This window comes from Brugia malayi, assembly GCF_000002995.4.
Source record: "Brugia malayi strain FR3 genome assembly, contig: Bm_v4_ChrX_scaffold_001, whole genome shotgun sequence".
Lineage (NCBI taxonomy): Eukaryota > Metazoa > Nematoda > Chromadorea > Rhabditida > Onchocercidae > Brugia > Brugia malayi.
In genome coordinates, this window is record NW_025062479.1 from 19,167,187 (window position 1) to 19,192,713 (window position 25,527).

The 25,527-nt window shown below is 32.5% G+C and overlaps 6 protein-coding genes across 6 annotated transcripts; 4 read left to right on the plus strand and 2 right to left on the minus strand.

The window, feature by feature from the left end:
* Window positions 1-377: 377 nt before the first annotated feature.
* Window positions 378-2,060, plus strand: Bma-rab-37 (Uncharacterized protein; the record flags this gene model as incomplete). The annotated part of the gene is made up of 7 exons (XM_001898223.2): window positions 378-437; window positions 568-678; window positions 852-893; window positions 1,170-1,289; window positions 1,473-1,595; window positions 1,784-1,860; window positions 1,958-2,060. The coding sequence occupies 7 exons, from the start codon at window positions 378-380 to the stop codon at window positions 2,058-2,060; spliced, it is 636 nt and encodes a 211-aa protein (XP_001898258.1).
* Window positions 2,061-2,529: 469 nt separating this feature from the next.
* Window positions 2,530-4,297, minus strand: Bma-ifta-2 (Uncharacterized protein; the record flags this gene model as incomplete). The annotated part of the gene is made up of 4 exons (XM_001898224.1): window positions 2,530-2,782; window positions 3,238-3,430; window positions 3,657-3,732; window positions 4,235-4,297. The coding sequence occupies 4 exons, from the start codon at window positions 4,295-4,297 to the stop codon at window positions 2,530-2,532; spliced, it is 585 nt and encodes a 194-aa protein (XP_001898259.1).
* Window positions 4,298-4,837: 540 nt separating this feature from the next.
* On the plus strand, window positions 4,838-6,938 carry Bm4505 (Uncharacterized protein; the record flags this gene model as incomplete). Its single annotated transcript, XM_001898225.2, has 3 exons — window positions 4,838-5,143; window positions 5,478-5,633; window positions 6,639-6,938. 3 exons carry the CDS (start codon window positions 4,838-4,840, stop codon window positions 6,936-6,938), a joined length of 762 nt encoding a protein of 253 aa, XP_001898260.1.
* An 817-nt stretch (window positions 6,939-7,755) lies between these two features.
* Bma-stn-2 (Uncharacterized protein) lies at window positions 7,756-11,938 on the plus strand (the record flags this gene model as incomplete). Its single annotated transcript, XM_043075395.1, has 12 exons — window positions 7,756-7,785; window positions 7,868-7,940; window positions 8,170-8,306; window positions 8,368-8,431; window positions 8,634-8,761; window positions 9,400-9,569; window positions 9,914-10,082; window positions 10,359-10,484; window positions 10,586-10,816; window positions 11,014-11,106; window positions 11,408-11,527; window positions 11,828-11,938. The coding sequence occupies 12 exons, from the start codon at window positions 7,756-7,758 to the stop codon at window positions 11,936-11,938; spliced, it is 1,452 nt and encodes a 483-aa protein (XP_042931329.1).
* Bm9896 (Uncharacterized protein) lies at window positions 11,892-16,425 on the minus strand (the record flags this gene model as incomplete). Its single annotated transcript, XM_001898227.2, has 9 exons — window positions 11,892-11,914; window positions 12,875-13,079; window positions 13,448-13,503; window positions 13,633-13,755; window positions 13,925-14,063; window positions 14,535-14,740; window positions 15,006-15,085; window positions 15,557-15,720; window positions 16,252-16,425. 9 exons carry the CDS (start codon window positions 16,423-16,425, stop codon window positions 11,892-11,894), a joined length of 1,170 nt encoding a protein of 389 aa, XP_001898262.2.
* A 1,653-nt stretch (window positions 16,426-18,078) lies between these two features.
* Bm14200 (Uncharacterized protein) lies at window positions 18,079-20,114 on the plus strand (the record flags this gene model as incomplete). The annotated part of the gene is made up of 5 exons (XM_043075396.1): window positions 18,079-18,135; window positions 18,372-18,450; window positions 18,836-18,900; window positions 19,564-19,635; window positions 20,073-20,114. 5 exons carry the CDS (start codon window positions 18,079-18,081, stop codon window positions 20,112-20,114), a joined length of 315 nt encoding a protein of 104 aa, XP_042931330.1.
* Between the last annotated feature and the right edge of the window lie 5,413 nt (window positions 20,115-25,527).

The following is a 25,527-nucleotide window of genomic DNA, read 5'->3' on the forward strand; positions in this document are numbered from 1 at the left end:
CTCGTTCCATTTCATGTTAGTGAAATAAACAGGGGCTTATCAGTTATATTACTGTTAAGAACAATGTTAATAGTACAGATAGGCACATTTCATCTTCCACTATCATCCATTTACTTTGTGTAATTAAGGAAAGATTCGAAATATCCAGCATATTTCAAAAAAATAGAGAATAAATATTCCCCACCTGCGTCTTCATGAATTTATTTTTTCCTTTGTTTTCAGCACTGAACAATTTTCGATTGCAGTTTGGTTAGACAACAATAAAGGCCATCACAAAACAATTTGTCTAACTTAATTGTTTTTCTGATTTGTGTCAATTAAGGTCAGTTATACCTATCGAAAATGACATTTCAGATGTAGCTGCAACAGAAAATGACATGGTGAAGCAAAAGCAGGAATCATTTTCGATCCTTAATGAATTCGATTACTCATTTACCGTTCGTTTATTAAATTCTACTTATTTAAATTATTCAAAATACTGGGAAGGACTTATGGATGATTCCTTTCATATAATCATTGGAAAGCTTCAATATTAGTTCAATCCCAAGTGCTAATCATCCTTTTCAGGTGATGTTAATTGGTGATAGTTGCTGTGGTAAAACCTGTTTGTTGGTCCGATTTAAAGATGACGCTTTTTTAAACAATAATTTCATTTCCACTGTTGGGATTGATTATCGAGTGAAAATGCTTCCATTATTTATGTTTATTGCACATTATTTTATTTTATTAATTGGAATTTGAAATTACAAAAAATAGCTGAAATAAACGCTCAGTTAGTAAATTACAAACAATCCCTCTTTAATAGTTATTTTTCAATTACAAGAGTTTAAATTACTTATTTTCTGTTTCAGAATAAACTGATCAAAGTCAACGATGCTAAGGTTAAGCTACAAGTAAGAGTATCCATTGCATGCTTTTTTGCTTTTCACCTCACTTTTTTTTTTTTGTTTCTTCAATATTATGAGAAAAAAAGATCAACTTCATCTCTATGTCTACAGATTTAATAATTTTACACTACAAATTATTTTCCTTGCAAGAAGTTTATAGAAAGTATTGTGTAAACATTGGTTTTTAGAAATGGAACTTTTTTTTAAAAAAAAGGACACATAATTGTTTTGAGAAAAGAATCAGTTAGTAATCTTATTTTTTGATACTGCTATATTGCTCAGATCTGGGATACGGCTGGTCAGGAAAGGTTTCTTGCCATAACAACAACTTATTACCGTGATGCTGATGCACTTTTGCTTGTTTATGATTTAACGAACCGACAAAGCTTTATCAATATACGAGTAAGTTTAAGAAATGCATGCGATGACATAAGACGTACGTATGACATGGAAGTGCGACATAACCCAGAATCATCGCATCTGTGCATTAGCATAAATAAATAAGTTCAGATTCAATTTGATCAATTTTAGGTTTCAAAGAAAAAGTAGCCTTTTTAATGTGTTCATTACAGGAGTAATTTTTAGGATTGGCTTACGCGAATCAAAGAAAATGCTAAGGAGACCGTGCTAATAACACTTGTAGGTAATAAGATGGACTTACAAAGAGGTCGAAAAGTGAAATATGAAGAAGGAAAACAACTTGCTGAGGTTTGTTTCATTTCAATACTGTCAGTTTAATCTTTCGAATTATAAAAAGAATGCAAAAAAACTTCTGCGTGCAATTAACATTCGATCGGTCAATCAATCATCAATCAATCAACCAATCATCGAACCTTTCCTACTGCATATGTAGACCTCCTGCAAGTAGATCTCGCACTAATAACAATGTTTTTCAGGCATATAACATTGCATTTATAGAAACGAGTGCTAAAAGTGGTCAAAATGTTAAAGAGACATTTCAGGACATTGCAAGGTTGAGTTTTCAAGTGAAGTATTAATTAGACATTATAAGCTTTTTTACAACAAATATTCATACTAACTCATCAAGTTCGACAAATATTTTTTTGCAGAAAACTTGTCAAGATGAAGAACGGTGAAAGTGTAAAAAGTAAATCAGCAATCGAACTTGTAGATACATTGTCAAAGAGCTCTTCCTGTTGCCTAACTTTTTGACTATTCGATTATTTTATTCTGATGGTGACACAATAATAATAATAATTATTAATAATCACAACAATAATAATAATAATAATAATAATTATTATTATTATTATTATTGTTAACAATGAATTATGATTGATTATATGTAGAAAATAATAAGAAAAATTTATAAATGAGTATGTGTAGTGATAACAATAATAATAATTTATAAATGAGTATATGTTTCACATAAATTTTGATTATAAAATGAAAAAGTTTTACATACGATGAATTTCAGCTATATTTGCCAATGACATGCAATCAATACACTTATGTTACGAAACCTAAATCAACAATGTCTTGGAATTAATATTTAAAAAAGATTTCAGTAGTAGAGTTTAGATAGTTTCTGTTCACTACGGGCTTTGTAATATTATTGATAGCAATATTATCAGTTTGATTGTAATTTTTAATTAATCAATAACTAATCACTTTCATGAATTCATCCAATTCTTCGAAATTTTACATTTGAAATGACTCGAAATAGAAAACCATTGAATTCTAATCGAAGATTGTCATCGTCACGATCGATATTCAGAGGAACAACCCGAAGACCACTCATCTGAGGTAACAGAGAAAATTCGGTGATTACTGCGTCATCGGTCATTGTCTTGCTGGACGGCCCGCTGACTGTATACAATAGGACAAGAACGAGTGAAGGATCAATGTTTCCACGTTGTACAAATTCCTTGTACCTTAACATAAACAAAAACAGATTTGAAACCTTAATTTTACCGATTCATAACAAAATATTTGATCTACTTACTACTTCTGGTAATCCGGAATTATGCAGTATTTTTACGATTTTCATGTGAAATGGCATTTATTCGGTTGAAGGTGTGGGGGTATAATCTAAATTAACAGAAGAGTCATCGATCATTCCATTCTTTTCCGTATTGTTTTGCAAAGAATGTTTTATTTCTTCAAAAAAGATATTTCCAAAACTAAACATATTATTATTGCCATTTCAAAACCTAAATGTTATTAGCTACTGGTTGATCATACTTGACTTATCAGCTAATTCCTGTTGTAACAAATTTACAGTTAAGATACTTCACATGGAAATGACCACTAAACCATATAATTCAGCGAGAGAAATAATCCTCATCGCCCTTTCTTAATTAAGGAATTAAAATATGGCACATGATACCACGGTAAAAGTGAGGATCCTTTGTCTTGATCAGGCTTACATACCAATATAACGCCATGAGTATTATGTCTGATAGCAGGCCAACATCGTTGATACTTTTTATCACCACTGCAGTCCCAAAGTTCTACCTCTGCTTCCACTCGTTCTCCATTAAGTTCCAAATCATTGCTTTCGAATTCAACTATTCGTACACCTCAATATTATTATAACTTTCTTAATATCGAAAGACTGCTAAGTAGCAGATTATCTCGGGGTTCAAAGGTGAAAACTAGCCTGCAATACTCGAAACAAATAATATCTTTAAGAAATTCAATCCTTAAATTTCAGCCTTAAATAATCTTTTAAGATAAAAAACTCTTCAGAGTAAATCTTATTTAAATTTTCGAATCTTTTTTGAAATGAACAAATAAAGTTTTCACCTCGGGTTGGTCGGTGTATATTGAAACTTATATCGTTTGAATCTGCCAAGTAATTCGATATTGTCGTCTTTCCGCTCTAATTCATAATGTAATTAGGAAAAACGCTTTTTCCTTATTTTAGCAAACTAAACGTTTATTGTATATACAATTACATGAGCTTACAGATTTTGAAACAGAAAAAGTTAAAAGTTGTTCGGAAAAGAAAAATGAGTGTTAGTTAACAAAGTTCATTTGATTTGAAAAATTGACTTACATTGTTTCTTTAATAAAAAATCTGATCGATAGCAGTAAAAATGACAAATATTTTAAATTGCTGAATCACAAAAAAATTTAACAAGAAACAAAGAAATTTAACATATTTAGATTTCGCTGATCAAATAATTATTTGTTACCTAAATTTCCCAGCACAGATATTTAGAAAAAAAGTTTGAAAATTCAAAACGTTGTCTTAACAAAAGTTTTGAGCATTGGATTTTAACATGAGACTTAACGTGACCTTTTTCAAATTGACTAATTAATATATATGTTAATTACAAGGACGATAGATTTAGAATTGCTTGAGAGTAATATAATTTTACCTTAAGTGGTCCAAGAACAAGAATTTTGATCTTCAAAGGAGCGGTTGTTGTCATCCTTTTCATTGATGCTATGGAAACTAATCACCATGACTACATCATCAACTTTCTATATAACAGTGAAATTTTTGCAAGTATGTTGATCTCAAAAAAAACCTGAACTATCTCATCGGTTGACATTCTTATTGCGGAATTTACAAGGACTAGCTTACATGACCGAATTACTGAAAATATAATAAAAACGTGCTGGTAAGCAAGAAATTCAAAACTTTTTGAGCGTGTTTCAAACTAATTCTTTTAAAAGTGATAAAATGGTGAAATTTCAAAACATTGTACGGTTTTCAATTCTTTGGGTGGTTGCTTTAACTAAGGAGTTGCTTAGAATAACTTTGTCTCTCCGTGTCTTTGGTTACGTTCTTGAATTCAAAATTGATCTAAATAGTTTGAAACAGGTCTAGAAATTAAGTTTAAACATGTTTCGAAATTACATGATATCTCTTGAATTTTCACACAAAATCATAGCTTCCATTATGATATGATGAAAAAAGCTTTTTTTAGGCTTAAAATTTTTGGGTTTTGAACTATATATTTATTGCATGATAAATAATGGCTGCCAACACTCCACCAGTAGGAAGCTTACCTCCAGCTTCAACTCCAACCCCAATAGCTGACGCTACAGCTCTACCTGCGGAAAATGTTTCGCCGACTACTAATACACCACAAGGCGGGGCAAAAGCGCCCGTGGCTGTCATACCAGTGCCAATACCACCAAATAAGCCAAATGAGCCAGCTTTTCAACTTAAAATTGAGCCAGATACAAGACTGGAGTTCAAGAGTGACAAATTGACGGAAGAACCGTGTCAAATTGAGGTTAAATTGACAAATCCAACGAAGGATAGGCAAACATTCAAGGTCTTTTTTCAACTAGAAATTTGTGTCAAAATTAAGTTCATCTGAGAAATTGGGTGTAAAAATGAATGATATCAATTGGTCTGATAATTTTGTAAAACAACCAATTCGATGCGAGTTAAATGAACATTTAATAATTTCTCCTTCAGTGTTTGTATGTCCAAATTTTGTCTGTCTTAGCTTAGTAAGTCCAACAGCTGCAATGGTCAGGAAATACATACATTTCTACAGATACCTCAGATTATACGATTCATAAGACACAGATAGAAAATTTCTCGTATTCATTCCTTGCATATCGTTATTCCAAAAGAAATCAATGAATCCCAGAATGTTCTAGGTAAAATGCACATCGAACGACATTTTTCGGGTACGTCCACCACTTGGATTTTGCGATGCAGAAGCTTCGACTCCAATTAAAATTACATTTTCAAGTAAAACAGTGCCTGATAGTGGAAGGCATTATTTTGCATTCTATCATATGAAAAGTAATGAGGTTTGTTAATACTATGAAATTCTGGTTGATCTTTTGAGGAACTCTTGTCGAAGAAATCAAGAACCACATTTTTTCTTCCTTTCTCAGATTCACTTTTTTAGTTAAAAAATTCGGGTTAAGGAGACCAGTATCCTCTATTTTCTGAATTCAGTTATTTGATATAATGTCAATAATATGTGCACAGTCGAGAGATATTACGGCGCTTTCTTTATAAACAGAATGTTTTAGCATTAGACCTCAAAAAGTCAATAACAACATATTACCTAAAAAGATATTAGGAAAGAAATGTATTTAAAAAAAGTTATATTGACGAAAGGATCGATCATACGATCTGATGATCTGACATTTCAGCACTATTATTTAGAGAAGTGAACTGTACCTACCAATGTGTGATTACATTTTAATGTGACAGTAACCATAGTCAAAAGGACTATCATCATTTGGCCATTACATTCCTGAGGCTTCTATCATTTATCATTGTAATATATATTAGCGCTATTTTAAGTCAGTTGCTGCTTTAACATATTATCAATCAGAATGTTTGCTATTCGGATGATGCTGACTATTGAAGAGTTAATAGAATGTTTGAGTAGATATGTCGTGAAAACTTCTGGTAGATAACGATGATTGATTGTTTGTCATTTTTTGCTTAGATAATATTTTTGAGAAATAGGCTCACTGCCTTCTTATTTCTTTCTTATGCACTTTGTTACAATTTCTACCGGAAATGAAAATGAATTACAGATTGTCATTTACATCATTTGCTTCCGGATTCCTAATGCTTTAATGTTATGTGTTATATTCTGATTATAAGAAAGTGAGCCGAGTCTCAGCATTTCTGCTTCACAATAATATTTTGATGTATCTCTGTGCAATTGTCAATTTTGGTTTAGCTAACTGGAAGGAAGCGACCATTAGTACTTCTCTCATTCCTTTTTGTAGCCAGAATCTTTGAGTCCAGGATTGATGGGTGTATTTCAGTACTGGACCATTATTTTATTTCAGAAAGAAAAGACTGCCCGACAAGTTTGGACACCTCAATCAAAGTTTGAAGGTGTACGCCGTATTATGGTTTACTTCCTCAAAAATGATGGAACTCCAGTCCCACCCACTGGGAATACACCACAAACTGGTGACACACTGCCAGCAACTGTGCCAACTGGTGGTGCTACTGCACAAGTGGCGGATACACCGGCAGCGAATGCATCTGCGCCAGCTGCAGTTCCTGATGCAAAAGCATCAGGAACTGCAGATGAAAAGGCGACAGCTCCGGACGCAAAAAGATCTTCTACTGTGACGAAATGAAAGTCAGTTGAAGGAAAAATGTACAAAAAATAATTCGAAAGATGTGCGATTTTCACCTCACATATTTTGAGAAAAAATGACCCGAAAGAAGGATTTTAAATCCAAGAGTCAATGCTTCATATATCTTTTGTCAATGCAAATAACCCATAATTATCATTATTAATGCAATAAATGACCATTAAAGGTGCTGAGTGCAATTGAACAACAATGGTAAAATAAACATGGAGTTGAATATTTTAAACTCTCTGAGTGACTTGATGAATATTTGTAGTTCGAAAGTTCAGTTTATAGATCTTCGAGCAATTGGAACAGCTGTTTGTACTAGTTAATTTGCTCCTCTACACGCACGTGTATCACTACCTCTTCACATCTGCATTATTTCCTTCAACTTTATCAACTTATCGCCACTGATTTCCTGGTATCGATGAACTGCATTTCTGTTGACTTTTTGAGTATTTTTTATAATAAATAATTCTTATTTTACATTTAAAAACAGTGTGACTCGTCGTAACTTTTCGTATTTTTTTCACGTTTTGATAGATAGTAGAAGAATAAATGTACCGGAAGTGTGCGCGCATAATATCAAATGAATTACATGATCTTTGTGTAAGACTAATATCAACCATTCTGTACAATTAAGATACAATTAGAAGCTTATTTCTATACTTAATTTACCTTAAAGTCGCGGATTTCATTTAGCGAAACCTAGTAATTTATAACTATTAATAAGGGTTCCTTGCTTAACTAATTCATAACTTAACTTGTGAACAAATATTTCTTTTTATTCTAGTTCCAATTGGCAAAAGTAACAGTTATAATGAAGAATCGTGGAAAAAATTTCGATGTTGTAAGTTTTTGTGTTACAGCCTGCATATATATTGTAAAAATTGAAATTGAGTTCAGATATGCAATAAGAAATAGCTTTGTAGGTACACCACGGTATGGTACTACTCAGTGATGGTAAAGGTCGGGGACGACCCGCACGACTGGAACTTACAAAAGGTTGACAATGATCGAAAATTATTCAAAACAGATAGGAAAATACTGTAATGATAAACTTCTGCAGCCAATGTCTGATTAATTCATTTCAATAACACTTTGATAAGTCAAAATCAAAACATTTTTTGATATTTTCTAAACTTTAATGGATTCTTCTGACTTAAAAGTAAGCTTCAATTTAGTTAAAATCAAAGCAGCTCATTTTTTTGGATTACGTAGGTATAAATTTCAGATGTTCTCATTATTCAAATAACTGCTAAAAGCAGTTTTTCCGACGAAACGAAGGATTCGATGATGGAACTTGATACTAGCATAAGACATGTTAAGTTATGCAAGAAAAGTGACGCTGGTTTAGGATTATCAATCAAAGTAAGTTGGGTAAAATAAAAATAGAATTTTTCCACTTTCTAACTGGCGAAACTTTTTTCAGGGTGGTAGTGATGGCAATCAGCAAGTTCCGGTTGTCATTTCAAAGATTTTCCGTAACACTCCTGGTATGTGCATTAAAAAGTCACTTTTATTATTCTCAATGGTTCGTTCCACTTAAACAGCAATTCAAAATTTGAAGTTGATGATAACCCATAATCGATTTTACTGTAACGCTTTCATCGCTTTAATTATCCATCATAACTCAAACAATCACCCTGTATGATGATATTGATGTGGTGATATCATGGTAATATTATATCACTATAGCGGAAGCGTGCGGCCAGCTATATCTTGGCGATGTGATCGTTGAAATAAATGGTCAGTCGACAGATGGCAAAACTCATGATGAAATTGTCCAAATTTTGAAGGATACTGGAGATGAAGTGACTCTTAGTGTCAGACATTATATACAAATTGCTCCTTATCTAAAGTTCGATTTTACATTAAAGTTAAACATTTATTGGATGCTCATTAAATTATCTACCTAAGTTTGTGATTTAAGCTTTAACACTCTATATAATGACTTAAGTTATGAAAGATGGGAGAGGAATAATGAATGTTGAATATCGTTTTGTGAAACCTGTGAAAGTCTAAGTTTTTAATGGCATGATAACTTTAATACTGTAATGATCCATCAGTGCCCTAAAAAAAGAGGTGATGGATTTTGCAACATTTTTGTACTTCCTATGAAAAAACTTACGAAACTGACGTGACATATTGAAACAATTATCAATGAGAGGATAGCTTTTAACACTTCGATCATATTTTGTAACATTTGATTCCGTCAGCTTTTTTCGGTGTGTAAAGTCTCACATAACCTTTTCAGGCCGTCAGATTCACTCAGATCACACACAGAAAACGCATTTGACCGTCTTTATGAACCGAACACCTGGAAGGTTCAACAATTCATTTATTTAGAGCGGAAGTTTTTCTTAAATATTATTGCTGATGGGATTGTTACAAGGAAAAATCTGTTTATCTTGTTATGGATTTAAGTAAATATTAAAACTTAAAATCTCGAAATCAAATTTAGAGCTCATTAAAAGTACAGTCATCGGTTCCGGCAGGTGATATAACTAGTATACGAAGTTCGACCGGTCGAGGTACAGCTGAAGACACGCCAGATGAATGGAAAACGATGGCTAAGATTCCACTACCGATGGCGTTTATTACGCGTTATCTGTGGGGAACTGATAAATTGAGGTTATCACTTAAATATAATTTATGTAATACCAATTAAGATATAAAATAGGATTTAATCTCATCTTATCAATTTCGTAACTAAAAGTCATAGACGCTGCTGGATCCATTTTAATCAGTTTATGTAAATTTTAAGATATTTTCATTCCTTTTTTTTTTTTTTTTTTTTTTAAAGATACTTTCATTCAATAGGATATAATCCTCAACTGTTATTCAATCGTTCCCCTAATATAAAGCAATTACCATTTAGCATACTTTCCAATTGCTATTAAAATTTTAAATTCCTTTAGAATTTTAGAATAAAATTTTTACGATTTACATAATTTCAAGAGCGCTTAGACTTTCAGAAACAATGCATTCGAAGTTCGTGCGGTCGACGGCTCATCGACAGGTATTGTACACTGCGAAGATAAAAATACTACGGAACAATGGATTAAACACATTCAGAGTCGCATTACATCGCTCAATTATAAATCCATCAAACTGTCAAATAAATATTTGCATAAAAATGAGCAGGTTAGTACTAAGAAGAGTAACAGATCAAAAAATAGCTGGTTGGCTTTGTGTGTGACAATGTTGAATAATGAAATAATGGGTTAAAAACTTTTGAAACTTTTGCGAAGTTATTGAAATTGTTAGCCTCTCAAGAGAATTTAGAGATTCAAAGAAGCAAAGGAATCTCATAAAATAAAAATATAAAAGGAAAGGTTGTGACTGTAAGGACTCAATTTGAAAAATTTCCCTTTGTTTCTGCATTGATCCGTATTAATTGAAATTTAATAACATTTTCAGATAACGTACATCGGTTGGGTAAGTGAACGATTACCAGAAGAACATTTTAAAGATCCATGTCAACGTTGGGAACCTCGATTCATCATCCTGAAAGGCGGCGAACTTTGTATTTTCGAGTCTCCACCAGTATGTTGGGCATCAAGAAATTGCTTAGGCTTTTTTTTTAATAATTTGACTTTTGTTCGGTCCATAAATACAGCTTTAAATAGAAATTGAATGATTTGTAGCTGAATTCGGATGACTTGAATAAGTGCGTATCGCTATACAAAATTTACGATACAGCATTCAAAGTGATGGATAGAGAAAAACCGGCGTTAGACAAACGTGATTATTGTTTCTGGATTGAAACATCCATAAATGGATTGAAACATTACATGTCAGTTGAGAATCATCATCAATTCAATCAGTTTGACGTAGCTTATCACCGTTGTCTGCACAGTACTGTCAACAGCTTCCAGGTATTTACTTGTCCGAATTTATCATTCATATCATTGCGAACTTATTTACTTATGTCATTTGTCTGTCCCACAAACATATGCCTTATCATAGCATATATTTAATCATGTTTATCATTTCTCACCCGTCCTTAATTTTTTGTTTATACTAATTTTCTTGACATCAATTTTTCTCTAAGTATCACATTTTTAATTCTCAGACACGCACATTTGCATGCAGTTATCAAGGGCGCCCTAGTGGTTTGGTAATTGATATCAAGCAGGGTATAAGCTTATATGACATTCCTACAAAGGTATATTTTCTTTTTCAGAAATTTATCCAATCACTAAAAAAAATCTTTAATAAATCGTGCGTAAAACCTTTATATGCTTTCTTGAAAAATACCACACTATGTAATGATATATGAAATGAAGATCACTTCCTCATACTGTATAGCTCTTTATTAAACCTTAACACTTTCTCGTGTGCTTGCTTTTTGCTAAGCATTATTTCAAAATACTTTCAACATCACTGTAAGCAATCTAAAATTAAAAAAAATCTTCAATAAATCGTGCGTAAAACCATTCCCATTTATACTTTCTGCAAATTTATAGCGCTACTCGTGGCAGTATCGTTTCTGTGATTTGGAATCATCATCTGATGATGGAAAAATACGACTCCGACTTATTTTCCGAGATATGCGAAGTTCATCTAGCAATAATTTAGAAATTAAGGTAAGAAATATTGGACTGCTGATAGTTAAGCTATGGCCCCGATGATACAAAAACACATTAGCTATACTCAACTTATAACCCTGACAACATTTAACATTTATATGCAGTACCATACTAATAATAAAGAATGGGAGTTAAACCTTATGCTGTTTAGTTCTTACTAGATCAAAGATCTTAACACTTCTTTCCAATCTATTGAAGAAAGAGATAACATACGAAAATGAAACCTGATATGACCGTGGAATACTGCAAAGTGTATATCCCATACATACAGTTTGAGTTTATTGCTTCGTTTTTCAGGATATTGATAGTGATGAACTTCTGTTTATTGTGTACACAATGCATGCGTTTTATGTAACCAAAGTTATTGGAACGGATCCGGATTACCTGAAAACTGTTCCGCTTATTTAGCGAAATAATTAGAAGAGCCGAAATATTTCGTAGAATGACAATGGGTCTTACGATACAGATTTGGTGCATTAATGGTTTCATAAAGACTGCAAGAAAGTGATGGTCGTCGCATGTATTTCTGTTTCCATATGAGATAACTCATGAATGATATGAGACCATCGAAAGAATGGTACAGGAAACAAATTTGTAGTCTTAGTAATCTTAATAATTAGTTATTCCTAATAATTTGTATGATTTGATGCCCAGTATCAACTTTTTTTAAAATTAAATTGGGATGAAATGGGGAATGAGGAAAGTCTAAAACAAATTTTGATGCGTAATTTGCAACTCCAAACAATACTTTCACTCAACTGAAGTCCTTCCTATTAGTCAATTAGAAACAGATGACATTTCAGCATTCCTTTTTTGAAAAAAATTAAGAACTACTTAAATCCATTCTGTCCTGAACTCAACCTTAAAATGTCGCCACTAAAATATTGTTATAAATTGGAAGTCGGTGACAGCCATAATGAATAGTCAGTTTTTATAAATTTTGTATGCAGATTCAGAAACGCAAATAAAAACTACAAATAGGGTTCAAAACACATGAATAAACTGATATGGAAAACAGCAGCACATCTAGAATATAACAAAAGATCAATTCTCGTAGGACTTAAGTAACTTCAAAACAAATAATGTAGCCTTGCAAACATAGGATAAGCGTCCATACTAGTAGCCTTTCATATTTCAGTCAGTTACAACATCAGCCATACATTTCAAACCCAAGAACTACAGCCTTGTTCCACCCGAACAATTTCTAGCATACTACAGCTGACTGACATTCTTAGGAAGACAAAATACATAATTTTTTCTTTATAATACCAAATAATTTAAAGCTATTAGAAATATGAAAGAGGACTTTCAAAATTCAGGCAACATTTTCTTCTTTGCTTTTACCGTTTATAAAGGACAATTTCACGACACCAAACTGTTGAAGGAAGCCAAAATAACTCCAAGCCTCTTGAAATCTCTGAGACATCAAACGCTGACTGGTATATGCATCATCGTGCTGCAGAATTTGACACGCAAGTATTGTGTTCATTTCACGAAGCAGTGGAGTAACAGCACATGTTGGAAAATGCTTCTGGTATACATGCACAATCTATAAGATTGAACTGGAACAAATAGCAAAACATCGTTTTTAAACTCAGAGGCTTATGAATCCGAAATTCCCCGCTATGAGATACTTCCCAGTAATTCAAAACAGCTGAAATTAATTGAACTAAAATTCAGTAAAGATTAGACAGAAGTCTGAATAAAGTTCCCGGACGAAGACCTAAACCAGTATATAAAATACTGATGACAAAGTATTTCAGGTGTGTTTTCAAGTAGTGTATTAGGCATATATCATTAAGTTCGTGTTACAGGTTTCTTTTTGCTAAACAGAACCAATAAAAAAGTGCGAAACAAATTCCATTTCACACGCCGTCACCAATACCATATTAACGACAGATATTTGAAAGACAAGACCTTATCGACTTGATCCAAAACGTCTTCGTGTGGCAAAATGTTCAGTACTACAATTCCTGAAATTATCATGAAACAAAATAGTGACAAATCTTGTAAACGTAGTTCTTTATTTTAATTAGACATAACACCCATCCAAATCCTTGAAATGCGATACTGGATTAACCCACCTCGACAAAACAATATACCTGTCGGTTCCAGAATTTTCTTCAAATTCTCGATAAAATCTGGCCTGATGAACGATTCGGCAGGACAAATTACATCGCCAACTTCGTCGCATACATCAATAAGAACAACATCAAAGAGGGCTTCTGAAATCAATGATGAAAGCTGAAATAAGTTGAGGAAATAATATATATGTTCGATATGGAAATTATTTAAAACACATTTACTTAAGTATAGAGTATCCAAACTATCTGAACGAATTTAATAATAACACACCACGGAAAGGTTTAAAGGATTTTATGAAAAAAGTGTTACTCTTAGTTACTGCTTCTTCAATAAATTTCACGCCATTCATCGTGACGATACGAATTTTTTCATGCCTTTTTTCCAATCCGAACCACCGCCATGTTAGATCAGTAACAACCTCGTCCAGTTCAACAACAGTTACCGCCATCTACAATGGAAACAGGAAATCGAAGTTCAATTTATTTTTGCATACCAAACAATGTTTACCGCTTAGTTCAAAGAAAAGAAAAAAAAAACCTTCAAAGAACTTCAAAGGAAAAACCAGAATTAACAAAGAAAAGAACAGAAAAAGTTTCATACTTATCCAGCTCTTTTTATTACCCAATTATCCAACTTTTTTTTTCACGCTTTTTCTATTTTCTATTTTTTTTGACTTCTTCATTAGAATCCTATCTAAGCCTTTCTTTAATGTTAAGGGGATTAAGTAAATCTTAAGTTTCTCAACTAAATTTCAGATCTCAAGCCATCACGTTTTTTTTTTTTTTTTTTTTTTTTTTTTTTTTGCAGGAATCAACAGTCAATAAAGAAAGTATTAATGAACCAAACAGGTCCAATACATAAACTAATCACCTTCAATAAGTGTCTGACAATGCACCTATAAAATGCCCGAAAAAGCGACCTTCGGAAAATGACTTGCCAAAAACATATTCATGCTGCCACCACCAAGACCAACTATCAAAATATTCGCTGCCAGGTTGGCGTAATTAGAGAGTGCCAACGCAGCAGCACCAAATGGTACAGTTAACATAACTGCTACATAATGTCTACTGATATGTGTATGATTCACTTTCCAGAACCGTGAATCCGACTGTTTAGACTTGATACCTAAATGCTTTCTATACAACTGGGACAAACTGACTGGATTTAAAAACAGTGCAGTAAATATGAAAAGAGTGCCGAACCCATCTTTAAATTGCACTAATGTAGTCCCTAAAAATCTAAATTTTAAGAATCTGATTATAAGTGATCAAGAAATGATTAAAACAATAATTTGTTGTAAAATACATCCTTCAATAATTTAAATGCATCATATATCAAAAAGTCAATACCTAACAAGTTCAAGTCCTCAAAAAAAAAAATCAAACTGAACCTATAGGTGGGATGAGGCGGACAACAGTTTCCTGTTCCTTTCGAACATGTCGCGCTATCAGAAAACGGTTAACATCACCACTGAAATAACTCGTCCATTTATTTTAATTGAATTAGTTTAAGCCAACTTCAGCACTAAGCACACAGTTCAAGTACATATTCTCAGTTTCATTACCATTCGGAACGCTCAATTTAGATCGAGTTCTTTCTCCGCCCTGAAGAAAACTCGCTTGAATTTTTCTAACTAAATCACAAGGCCGTGATTCAATTAGAAAAACCTGTTAAGGAAAAGAAGGATAGCAGATCATCTTCCACTCCACTTTCATGTATTTCTGTAGGTTTTATATATCTATAGACTTTTATGGAAGGATCAAAAGAATTCTGGAAATCGTGCAGATCTTAAATATAGGAACAAAAGAAGTGCAGTTTTGAATTCTGTAAGTCTATTCTTTCCTGAATCTTAAATTTAAAAAGCTGAATAAACTGAAAATTTGGAATATGATATATGTAAGATATAATTTGATGTGCAGTAATACAAAATAAGAAACTTACGTAAACATATCCACAGCATCATAAACAGTGTAGCAATCTCTTTTCATATTAGGACAAGGCCGTGATTCAATTACATAACGGATCTGTTGACCTTGAATAGCGGCAACCCCATAACTTTGATCTTCCACAAATATTGTCCAGTCCAATGACAGATAATACAGAAGCTTAATGCATGGAATAGAAACTTCACACGTTACTTCACTCACTTTTTATGATACCTGTTCTACTGGCTGCCTTTACCTATAGGCTTGACATGAAATTTATATGCTTTCTTGAAAAATACACTATGTAATGATAGATGAAATGAGGAGTAGTTCCTCATACTGTATAGCTCTTTATTAAACCTTAACACTTTCTCGTGTGCTTGCTTTTTGCTAAGCATTATTTCAAAATACTTTCAACATCACTGTAAGCAATCTAAAATTAGCGATTAGAAATTACAAAACATACAACTATATGACACTGAGAATTCACAAAAGTTCACAATTTCCTTTCCTTTCTGTAACATACGTTATGCAAATAAATGTAACTTAAATCAAACATTTATTAGAATGTAAAATTTAATTGAATCATATTATCACTATAAACACAGAGAATTGAGTTCTCTTCTAACAGCTGACTTCAGTATTCCTTTTCAAGGAGGAAATAATAAATTAATGGTACGATGAATTTCTTAAAATAAAGAGATGATATACCACTGTAACGGAAGCGCCAAAGATGATGATTATCTTAAATATCGGAAGCATATGACGGGAGTTACCAGTGCGCACACACAGTCGCCATAACAAGCTTATTGCTAGATACGATGCTTCACTACTATCTTTGTTCTTTTCGACTTTTAAATCCTCCACCGTTGAGGGAAGAAGCATTATCTGAAAGAATTTCAATTCTCAAATTCTATTTCCAGTCTTTTTACGTTTTAATGACATAAAAATTAACCATACATAGGGGAAAAAGTGCGCTTTAGGCAAGCGCTTATTCGAACGACCCAGATCGTATAAAATTGAAGCTAAGAAACCATCCCGTCTCCCACACCACCCCATTACACAACAAAAATTCACAGATTACAGTTTGAAGGAGAAGTAGAATTTGACAAGGCAGAATGAAATATAGATAGATGTTAGAGACGGAGGCAAAGAAATGATATAATGTAAGGGAAGGAGGGTAGCAGACTTATAAATATTTTCAAACAGTTAGCAGTATAATTTGAAAAAACTACGAATATATAATTGATAATAGGCTAGTAAGATTGATTGAGAGATATTGAAGATGACGAAATAGTGTGGAGCAGTGAGGATACAGTGCAATGATGGAGAGTGGAGTGACTCAGAAGGCAAACAATTACGGTTTGACGTAGAGTTCGCTTGTGGCTGATGAGAGCTTTCAAATATTAATTAATTAGAAATATAAACTGGATGTGGGCAATTAGACCAGTTTCCGGTGGTCTTCTGCTTAATGTCTACGTTGGGATTACTCTAACATTAAATTAAAATACAATTTGAAAAGAAAGCAGCTTGAATGAAATTTCGTTTACTACAGTTTGTAAAGTGCAACGATTTAATTGAATATATCTTTCTCGGAAATTCTGTCAAACTGGTTAGGATTAAATTCGAATTGATTTTAAACAAATTTGGAATAAAACTAAAACAAATTATTAGCCTAATTATTATTTTAATTATATCATTGATAGTAAGATAATTGAAGTGAATGCTTATAATAGCAATTATTGACGCTAACATCAATGTTTTCAACTTAAAAGAATTTCTCGAATTTCTAAAATGTTTAAATTTTATTTCTTTTGCTGAAAGTTATTCATTGACTTTCTTTTTTTTGCGTGGAAGATGAGAAGAGGAAGAAGAGAAGATTTACTTGGATGCTTTTGAAGGGAACAGCCGGCTTAAAATATTTAAAGCGTAGGGAAGGAGAATGAGAATGCACTTTTTAATGAAGTTTGAGTACATGCACAGAGGCAGAAAACGGCACAAATTTGAATATGTAGATGAAGAAGGACCAGTGATGATGCAGGGCGCAATGGCTATCCTTTCACAAGCTATCCTTTTTAACACGCTTCTTTATTCCTTTGCTAAATTTCAACAATTTTGGGTAAGAATAATGAAATTTCCATATTATTACTCCTCTGCAGTATCAACAGATGTCAATAAATTTCGCTAATTGAAGTTGGAATTCGTTTAAATAATGATCGCTTTTGCATTCGAACTTATCAGAGAGGATAGAGTGTGATGTGCTCGAAATCTGAGCGAGTTATCTGTCAAAAACTTCCATCAGTCTTCCGATTTGCCTAATCCTAAACAGTTTGAACTGATCTGTTTAAGTGCAAAGTAATATCTTCCATTTCTTCTAATTTAATGATATTTTGACCGTTTGAAGAAAATTTCAATAAATTTATTACACCTTTTCTCGTAATTCAAGAAGTTCCAAGTCATCCAAAATTTAATCTTACCATGGTGACAAGTTAGTTGCACACATCTTTTTCATTTTTTTAGCAATCGATTTAGAATTTGATGTTTGACAGATATAATGAAATAGGCAAACCAATTATTGTAATGTCATTGGTGGTGGTGTGAACACACAGGTAGGACTGGCCTTCAGCAGTTCCTGCAGCCGATCACGGACAGTTTCGGGATACCTGTCGAATGCATTGCTTACCGTTTCTTACTTTTCTATATAAATTTTACATTTTTTTACTACCCTATTAATTTGTGTTCGTTTAAATCGTTGTTGTGGTTAATAAAGTGATATGTGTTCACTGTGTGATGAGATAATGGGCGCAGAAGGGAAAGGGAGGAGTTGCTAGATTGAAATTGATGTACTCAATGCCTTGGTCGGGAACCTTCAGCAGAGATTAGTTATATTATTACCACTTCCTGTATACGGTAACGTTCTAAATTCATACCATTCTATAAATATTAATTATAAAAATTTTATAAATTATAAATATAAGCATTCTAAGCTTCCATTTAATTGAGGATGCATTTTTACTAGAAAGCTGTTTTTGTTTTTTGCTTTGCTATTTTTAATAAACATCATGTCTTGTATCATCATTTAAGATTTTTTCTCAAAGAATTGGAAATCTTGTTAGACCAATGAAAGCATTAGAATAGGTAAGTGAGGTATAGAAGCATTAATGATAATTCAGAATAATTGTGAGTTTACTATTCGATGCTAGTGAATTTATCTTACTACAGGAATCAATTTTCACTTTTAATTCGTTTTAGATTGGTACCATACAATTATTTTCTATTCTATAAATAATTTCAGCTTCAGTTTTGCTAAAAATGAAGTGTATGAAGAGAAGTGTAGGAAGGGTATTTGATGGGTTCTCGGTAAGTTTTATAATGATCAAAAAATTTCTCATTAAGACGGTAATATGCCTATGTTGAAGGAGTTTTTATTTCCCTATGAAAGCATCTGTTGCCTGTCTCTTCACCACTCATCGCTAATTTATTTTTGCATTTCTGTAATGTAATGCAGGGAAACTTCTTCAATTCATCCATCTCTCTTGAAACACGAATCAAATTTTTCATGCACCAACACATTTTCTTTCCTCTCCTGTGAATTAATTTAAATTTATTTGTTAGTTGAAATCTTGCATGTTACTTTGAAGCGTTAATTATCTTACTGCAGAATAGTGGCACTTTACATTTGAATTTATTAATACTTTCTTCAGCATAATATCGCTTGTTCAACATATATAAAATGTTTGTTCTAAGATTGATATGATGCTATACAGAAAAGATTCGTTGAATAGCAAACCTCATAAGTTTAATCTAAGTTTAGGAGAAATTGTTTAAGTAATATATACATTAAAAGTAATAGGCGATTTGTTATCAACTTTTCCTATTTTATTTAAAATACCGTGTTTTTTTAAGCTTCAATCTCAATAATATAAGCATCAGAAAAAGCTAATTTCCAGAACCGATGAAACAAATATTTGAATGAATACATTTAATAGTCCGCAGTTAAATTAAAAAATGAATGTGAAAAAGCACAATTTCGAACAATTTTACATCGCTTGGGTTTGCAACAATCTCGAGCACGCAGCTGCACTGAAACTCCGGGTGGGTCATGTTTTGTATGCTTCATTTTTGCTCAACGCTGTTCATCATTCATCCAAATTCGCTAACCTATCTTAATAAACTTTTAAAGTAAAGCAAGTAAATGAAGCACAAAAGTATAACTCATGGAAAAAATTCATCATTAAATTTTGTAAATAATTAAAGTGATAAAGTGCAATACATTCAGAAAATATACGCATATTTATTTGACAGTGAAAGAATGAAGTAAAAGGTGCTTTTTTCCAAATGCACTCAATTTGAAAATTATTTATGGTCATGTATATGCATATGTCGTACATAGGCTTCAAGGCTTCATATTCAGTAAAACTCTCTTCCGCATTACATTTCCAAAATATTCCCTTCTCTTTTTTTTTTTTTCTCTCTCTCTGTCTTTCCATTTTGCATTATTCTCACCAAAAAAATTTTGCATAAAATTACAGTGCGTTGCGAAAATTTTCCAGAGTGATTGCCTCAGAGAATAAGTTTCTTCGAAGTCTGTTCAAAAATCCAATATCAGATGAATGTTTTAATATGTCGAGCAGGAAGAAGTAAGTTAACTTTTAATCTAATTTTACTAGCAAGGACTAAAGAATAGCAGTAACGTGAAATTAAAGAGTAAGGCAAAGGAAAAGGAAAATTGGTCCATTGCAGTAGTATCAGTGGCCATCTTGATATATGTGGATTGTATCGCTGATCATCAGTTCATCTTTCAACCAGTCAATCAGTCTTGATGTACTACGAGAGCTGAAAAAGATTTCTTTTCAGGATTCTGTCCTTAAATACGAATTGGTTCCCAAGAATAGTTTTCCCACTTCTTCCATTTAAATTGGAGTTAAAATCGTGCTCCAAAATATGATTGTAAGTTCAGTGGAATATATTGTGAAGTTTGTGTTTGCATCGTTATCATATACAGAGCCGAGAGATTGCTATCTCACTCTAAGCTCTAAGCACCATTATTTTTTGAAACTGATCTAACCAGACCTACCAAGGTAATCATTCGAGGAGACTCACAATGTGATACCTCTTACCTCTCCCTTTCTCTCCTCTATCCTTTTTATTCGTCAAAAACTTTGATGTTCACTGAAAAGACACTACGCGATCCATTTAATATTATTCCTGCTTTCATCTGCTTTTGCATAACCTATCGAGGTACCTACAATCGCGGATAAGCATGAAAGATATAAAGTGTAATTCTACCACTTTCCTTATAGAAATTCTTAGAAGAAAAGAATTCATTCAGTAAAGAAAAGAGTTCAAGAAAATTAGACACTGACCCCGTGAATTGCTTTGCAGGAGGTTCCATTACTTCATAGGAATTCTTAGAAGAAAAAAACTCATTTTACTGAATCAAATTCAACCGTCACTCTTGAAGTGCCTTTTATCGATCAGTGTATTGTCGGTCTCGACATTCGTAAAATTGCATGTTAGCTAATATGTCCGGAATAAAATTATTCTTACTCAGACAAAATTATTCCAACTTCCAACGCTAAAAAGCTGGTGTCTTTTTCTTATTGAAATTTTTTTTCTTTGAAAGCAAAATTTTGAAAATTTGAACATCTATTGTCAAGATAACAATTTTTGATCGAACTGATCCTTTAGTATTTCTTAATTACCGTGAAGCTGAAAATTTATAAGCATTTGTTTGAATTGCTTGATGTAAATCTTGTTAATGAAATGTTATAGAACCCCAACCACATTGATAAAATGAAATGTGAAGAACACTTCCTTGTCATTTGTCCTGATATTGATGATTCACTCAGCCTTCTTTCTGATACCAAGTCACACTCACTCTCATCTCTTTCCATTCCTTTAGTCTTCTCTAATAAACCTATTCTTTTAATACTTTGTTATCAGTTATGAGAAGACCACTTTATCTTTTACAGTTTTAGACTTTTCATAAAACATTTCATTAGCAGAAAATTTGGTTATATCAATTAAGTTGAATGTGATCTGTGAACTCTTAACAGCAGCCGTAACAGCCACTTCTCAGCGATGGGAAAAATAATTTTTTATTCGATTGCTGATGGAAAAGTAAACAAAGTAATTGATACATATCGCTTTTAATTGACTTGCTGACGAATCTTTCCCTTTTTACATAACCGTCTGCGCATGCATACCGACCATTCGCGATCACCAGATTGTTTCGCAGGCAAAAAAAAGTATGTTAAATAACACCGACATGCCGTGATGCCAAAAAATAAACCAATCAGTATGGCACTATGTTCTTTAGTAATATCCTTTTTATGAAGGATTCATTTGGTGCTTTTGTACTGGTAATTAGTAAGATTAGCAGTTGAGTCAAATTCTTACGTGAAAGTATTGTGCGTCATCCTTTGTTCACTAACTTCTCCAAGAAATACTCTAGCAGTGGTTAAATTTGCTGAATTCACTTAGTGAATGGTGAGCTTATATCAGTTTGGAAGTTTATCATTGTAGAACACATTGAAATCCTTTCACACACACACACACACACACACACACACACACACACATACACACACACACACACATACACATACACACACACACACACACACACACACACACACAGTTCCCTTTCACATTCCTAATTTTCATTGGAAACATCTGAAACTTTGGACAAGATAATATATTCCGTGTTAACATCTTATGCTTTTGACCTTCTGTTTATATCAGTATGGGAGAGGACGGAAATAATTTGATGATTATGAGTTTTATTAAACAGAATTTTTGCTAAATAAAATTAAGCGAAAAAAAGCTAAATTAAAAGAGGGTAGGAGTTAAGATAGCTAGTTGAATATGCTATCAAGCAATACTCAATCAATCATTCTCCAAGCAAACTATAGAGGTGATTTTATGGATCAAAAATTATCTTAATGAGAATGTTTTCGTGTAATTTGAAAGTTTTCAATGCTGACAAAGATATTAGCTGGCGTTAAATTTCATTGCCGAGATCGTTCTAAGCCAATTAATGATTACTTTTTGTATGGTCGATTCATGATTTTGTATATTTTCTCAAGTTCAAATGATTTCTTCGTTATTCTGAATTGAAATGGTAAGGTTTAAGACTATATTAATCATACATCTAATTATTTTTTTCATTAGCAATACGTACCGCTTTTCTTTTCATCAGAAGGCGATCCGCTTTTTTTTCTCACTCCCTATCACCTCCACCAGCATCCTCCTCTATTATCCACACATCTAATTATTTGCAGTATTTGAAGATGTAATATAAATAAAGGATTAAATAAATATATGTAAAGTTCTTGAATAGATTTTGCTAATGTTCGTTCCGCTCTCAAAATTAAAAAGTATTTGCAATTTTATTGTCTCTTCCACAGCATCCTTCAAAAAAATTATGTTTTTGACTCTCGCCCAGTTATTTATTCATGTATAAATTTGTCATAAATTTGATAATTCACAAATTAGCAATCGCACAATTATCATTCATTTCTTCTGTCGAAATAATGTCGAAGCTAAATTATATTTACCATATAGTAGTAGTGATTGCAGACTTCAATAAAGGCAATGTATTTTTATTTTCTATGGCCTAAAATCTTAAATAGCGTTTTTGGCAACTTTTGATTCTAACAGGAAAGTATTACTTGGGTTGATGCAAATGATAAGGCAATATCTTACTACATTCAAAGTAAAAATTTACTACCTTCAAGGTAGAGAAAATAATAACTGTTTTTAATCTTTCATACAAATTTTCGACTTTTCAAAAATTACAAAAATGTAGTCAAGGGTGAGTTCATCCTGAAATATTCAGTAAGTGTTAAAATCAATGCAAGAATATTTCTTTCACATTATTCACATGAAGTGAATGCTAATATATATATATATATATATATATATATATATATATATATATATTGTAAAATTCAAAGGTTGAACTTTGCTGAAGAGCAGTGATGAAGGAAGCTAGTGCAGGTTGGAGAAGTGAGAGGAAGAGAAAGACAGAGATAGCGAGAAAGAGGAAGAGAGAAAGAGAGAGAGAGAGAGAGATTTTGTTATAAAAAAACAACTCTGCTTGATGGAATTTCATTAATTTGCTATTGTCAGCATATTTCAACAATTCGTTTTCTACCATTATGGTACCAGAATTGCACTCGTTATTCTTCCTAACAAATTTGTTCAAGTACAAAAAAATTTATTATTTTATATTTGTATATTTCATTTCATGTGCATTATTTATTGTAATAATACCTCATGAACTTGCTTAATGAACAGTGATTTCCTTTGATATATTAATAAACAAAGTGGTATAAAGCATCCGTCAATAGCATACAGAGGCGTAAGTGGTAGTGTGGTAGAGGTAAGGAAACTTGTCTCTACGTTTTAAAAAAGTATTAATTTATGACAGAATGAAGAACTGTAAATTCTTTGAATTTTACTTTGTTTATTTTTTATTACATCGTATGTTCGTTATAATTTCGCAAACTATTGCTTTTTTAACTTTGTTAGAGCGTCATTTTTAGTGGTTTTCATGGTCGTATTGAATCTAATAAGGTTGGTATTCTGGGGTTTTTCAGGCTATTTTTGATAGTTTAAAATTGTTAAGGAAGGAATAATTTTTTTTTTTAAAGTTCTCTTCTTGGCTATCTTTTTTGTTGATGACTATTTGTGGTTTGTTTTAATGGTTGAATATTTTTAATGAATTTCGATATATGAGTATTTAAAAAATATTTGTGAGTTTTTTTATTTTTTATCTCAGAAATGATACTAACTGGAATGGATAAAATTCTGAGCCTTATGTTCAGTAATACTGAAAATCTGAATTGTGAGTGGCTGTACGGAACAAAACAACTTTTGTTATGGATTTCGACGTATTAGTGGGACATGTCAGCTATTTTCACGATCCATCGATCTTCAATGCGATCAAATTTAGCATGGCGAGGACATTCCACTTTTAAGCAGTTGACATCAAAGTATGGATTTGAATACGGTCGTCTACTCCAGTCGTCTGTTCAGGAAATAAAGAACTTAGAGGAACATTCTATTCAGCCATTTGATGATTTATTCAACAGAATTTTCGTATAGTTTCGCATTTCGCTGGATTTCCTTCGAGCTTCCAAACTTAAGTATACACTTCGCCGCGATATTTTGCTTTCTTCAATTGGGACGGCTGTTTGGTGCAAAACACCCGGGATATTTGTATGCTTGTGTGTCTCCATGATATAAGTGTGTATGTGTGTGTGCACAAGTGCCGAAAGCATTCCGCAAAAGAGCTGTATAGCAAGGGTTCTCCACGAACAAAAAAAAAAAAGTCCCGAGCTACTTTTTTTAATTCCAGAAAGTTATAAAAAGCTTCGCCAAATCTAAGAATTTTCATTTATTTGTTCAATCCATTTCGTTTATTTCGCCCATCATCCATCCATCCATCCATCCTTCCATCCGTCTGTCCATCCGTCTGTCCGTCCGTCCGTCCGTCCGTCCGACCGTCCATCTTTCTATCTATTCATTCAGCTATGTATATAGCTGCTAGCTATATGCAGATCTAAGCAACCGGCCTGCTTCTTCAACTGTTTAATTACTTCAGTGAGAAAAAAAGAGAAAAAAAAAAAAAAACGAAACCCTTTTCAGCAACATCACCTCGAGTCCTGCATTAAAAGCGGCTTTGTACGCTTCTCTACTTATCCTTCTTAATCGTTTAATTTTATCTGATCACTTAACTATTCGAAGCGTACATTATATTTTATATTATATATGTATTCATTATCTCGGGAATATTATTAAAATGACCTCAATAACAATGGAATGATTATATTAGGATTATATTTTATAAATGCAGATGCAAGGACAAAGCGTTATGTTTGCATTTTAAAAATTAATCAACACTGAAATGTATTGTATATGTGTTGTGTATCATCTGTGTATAAACTGTGAGCTATCTACTAAATTTAAATAATTTAT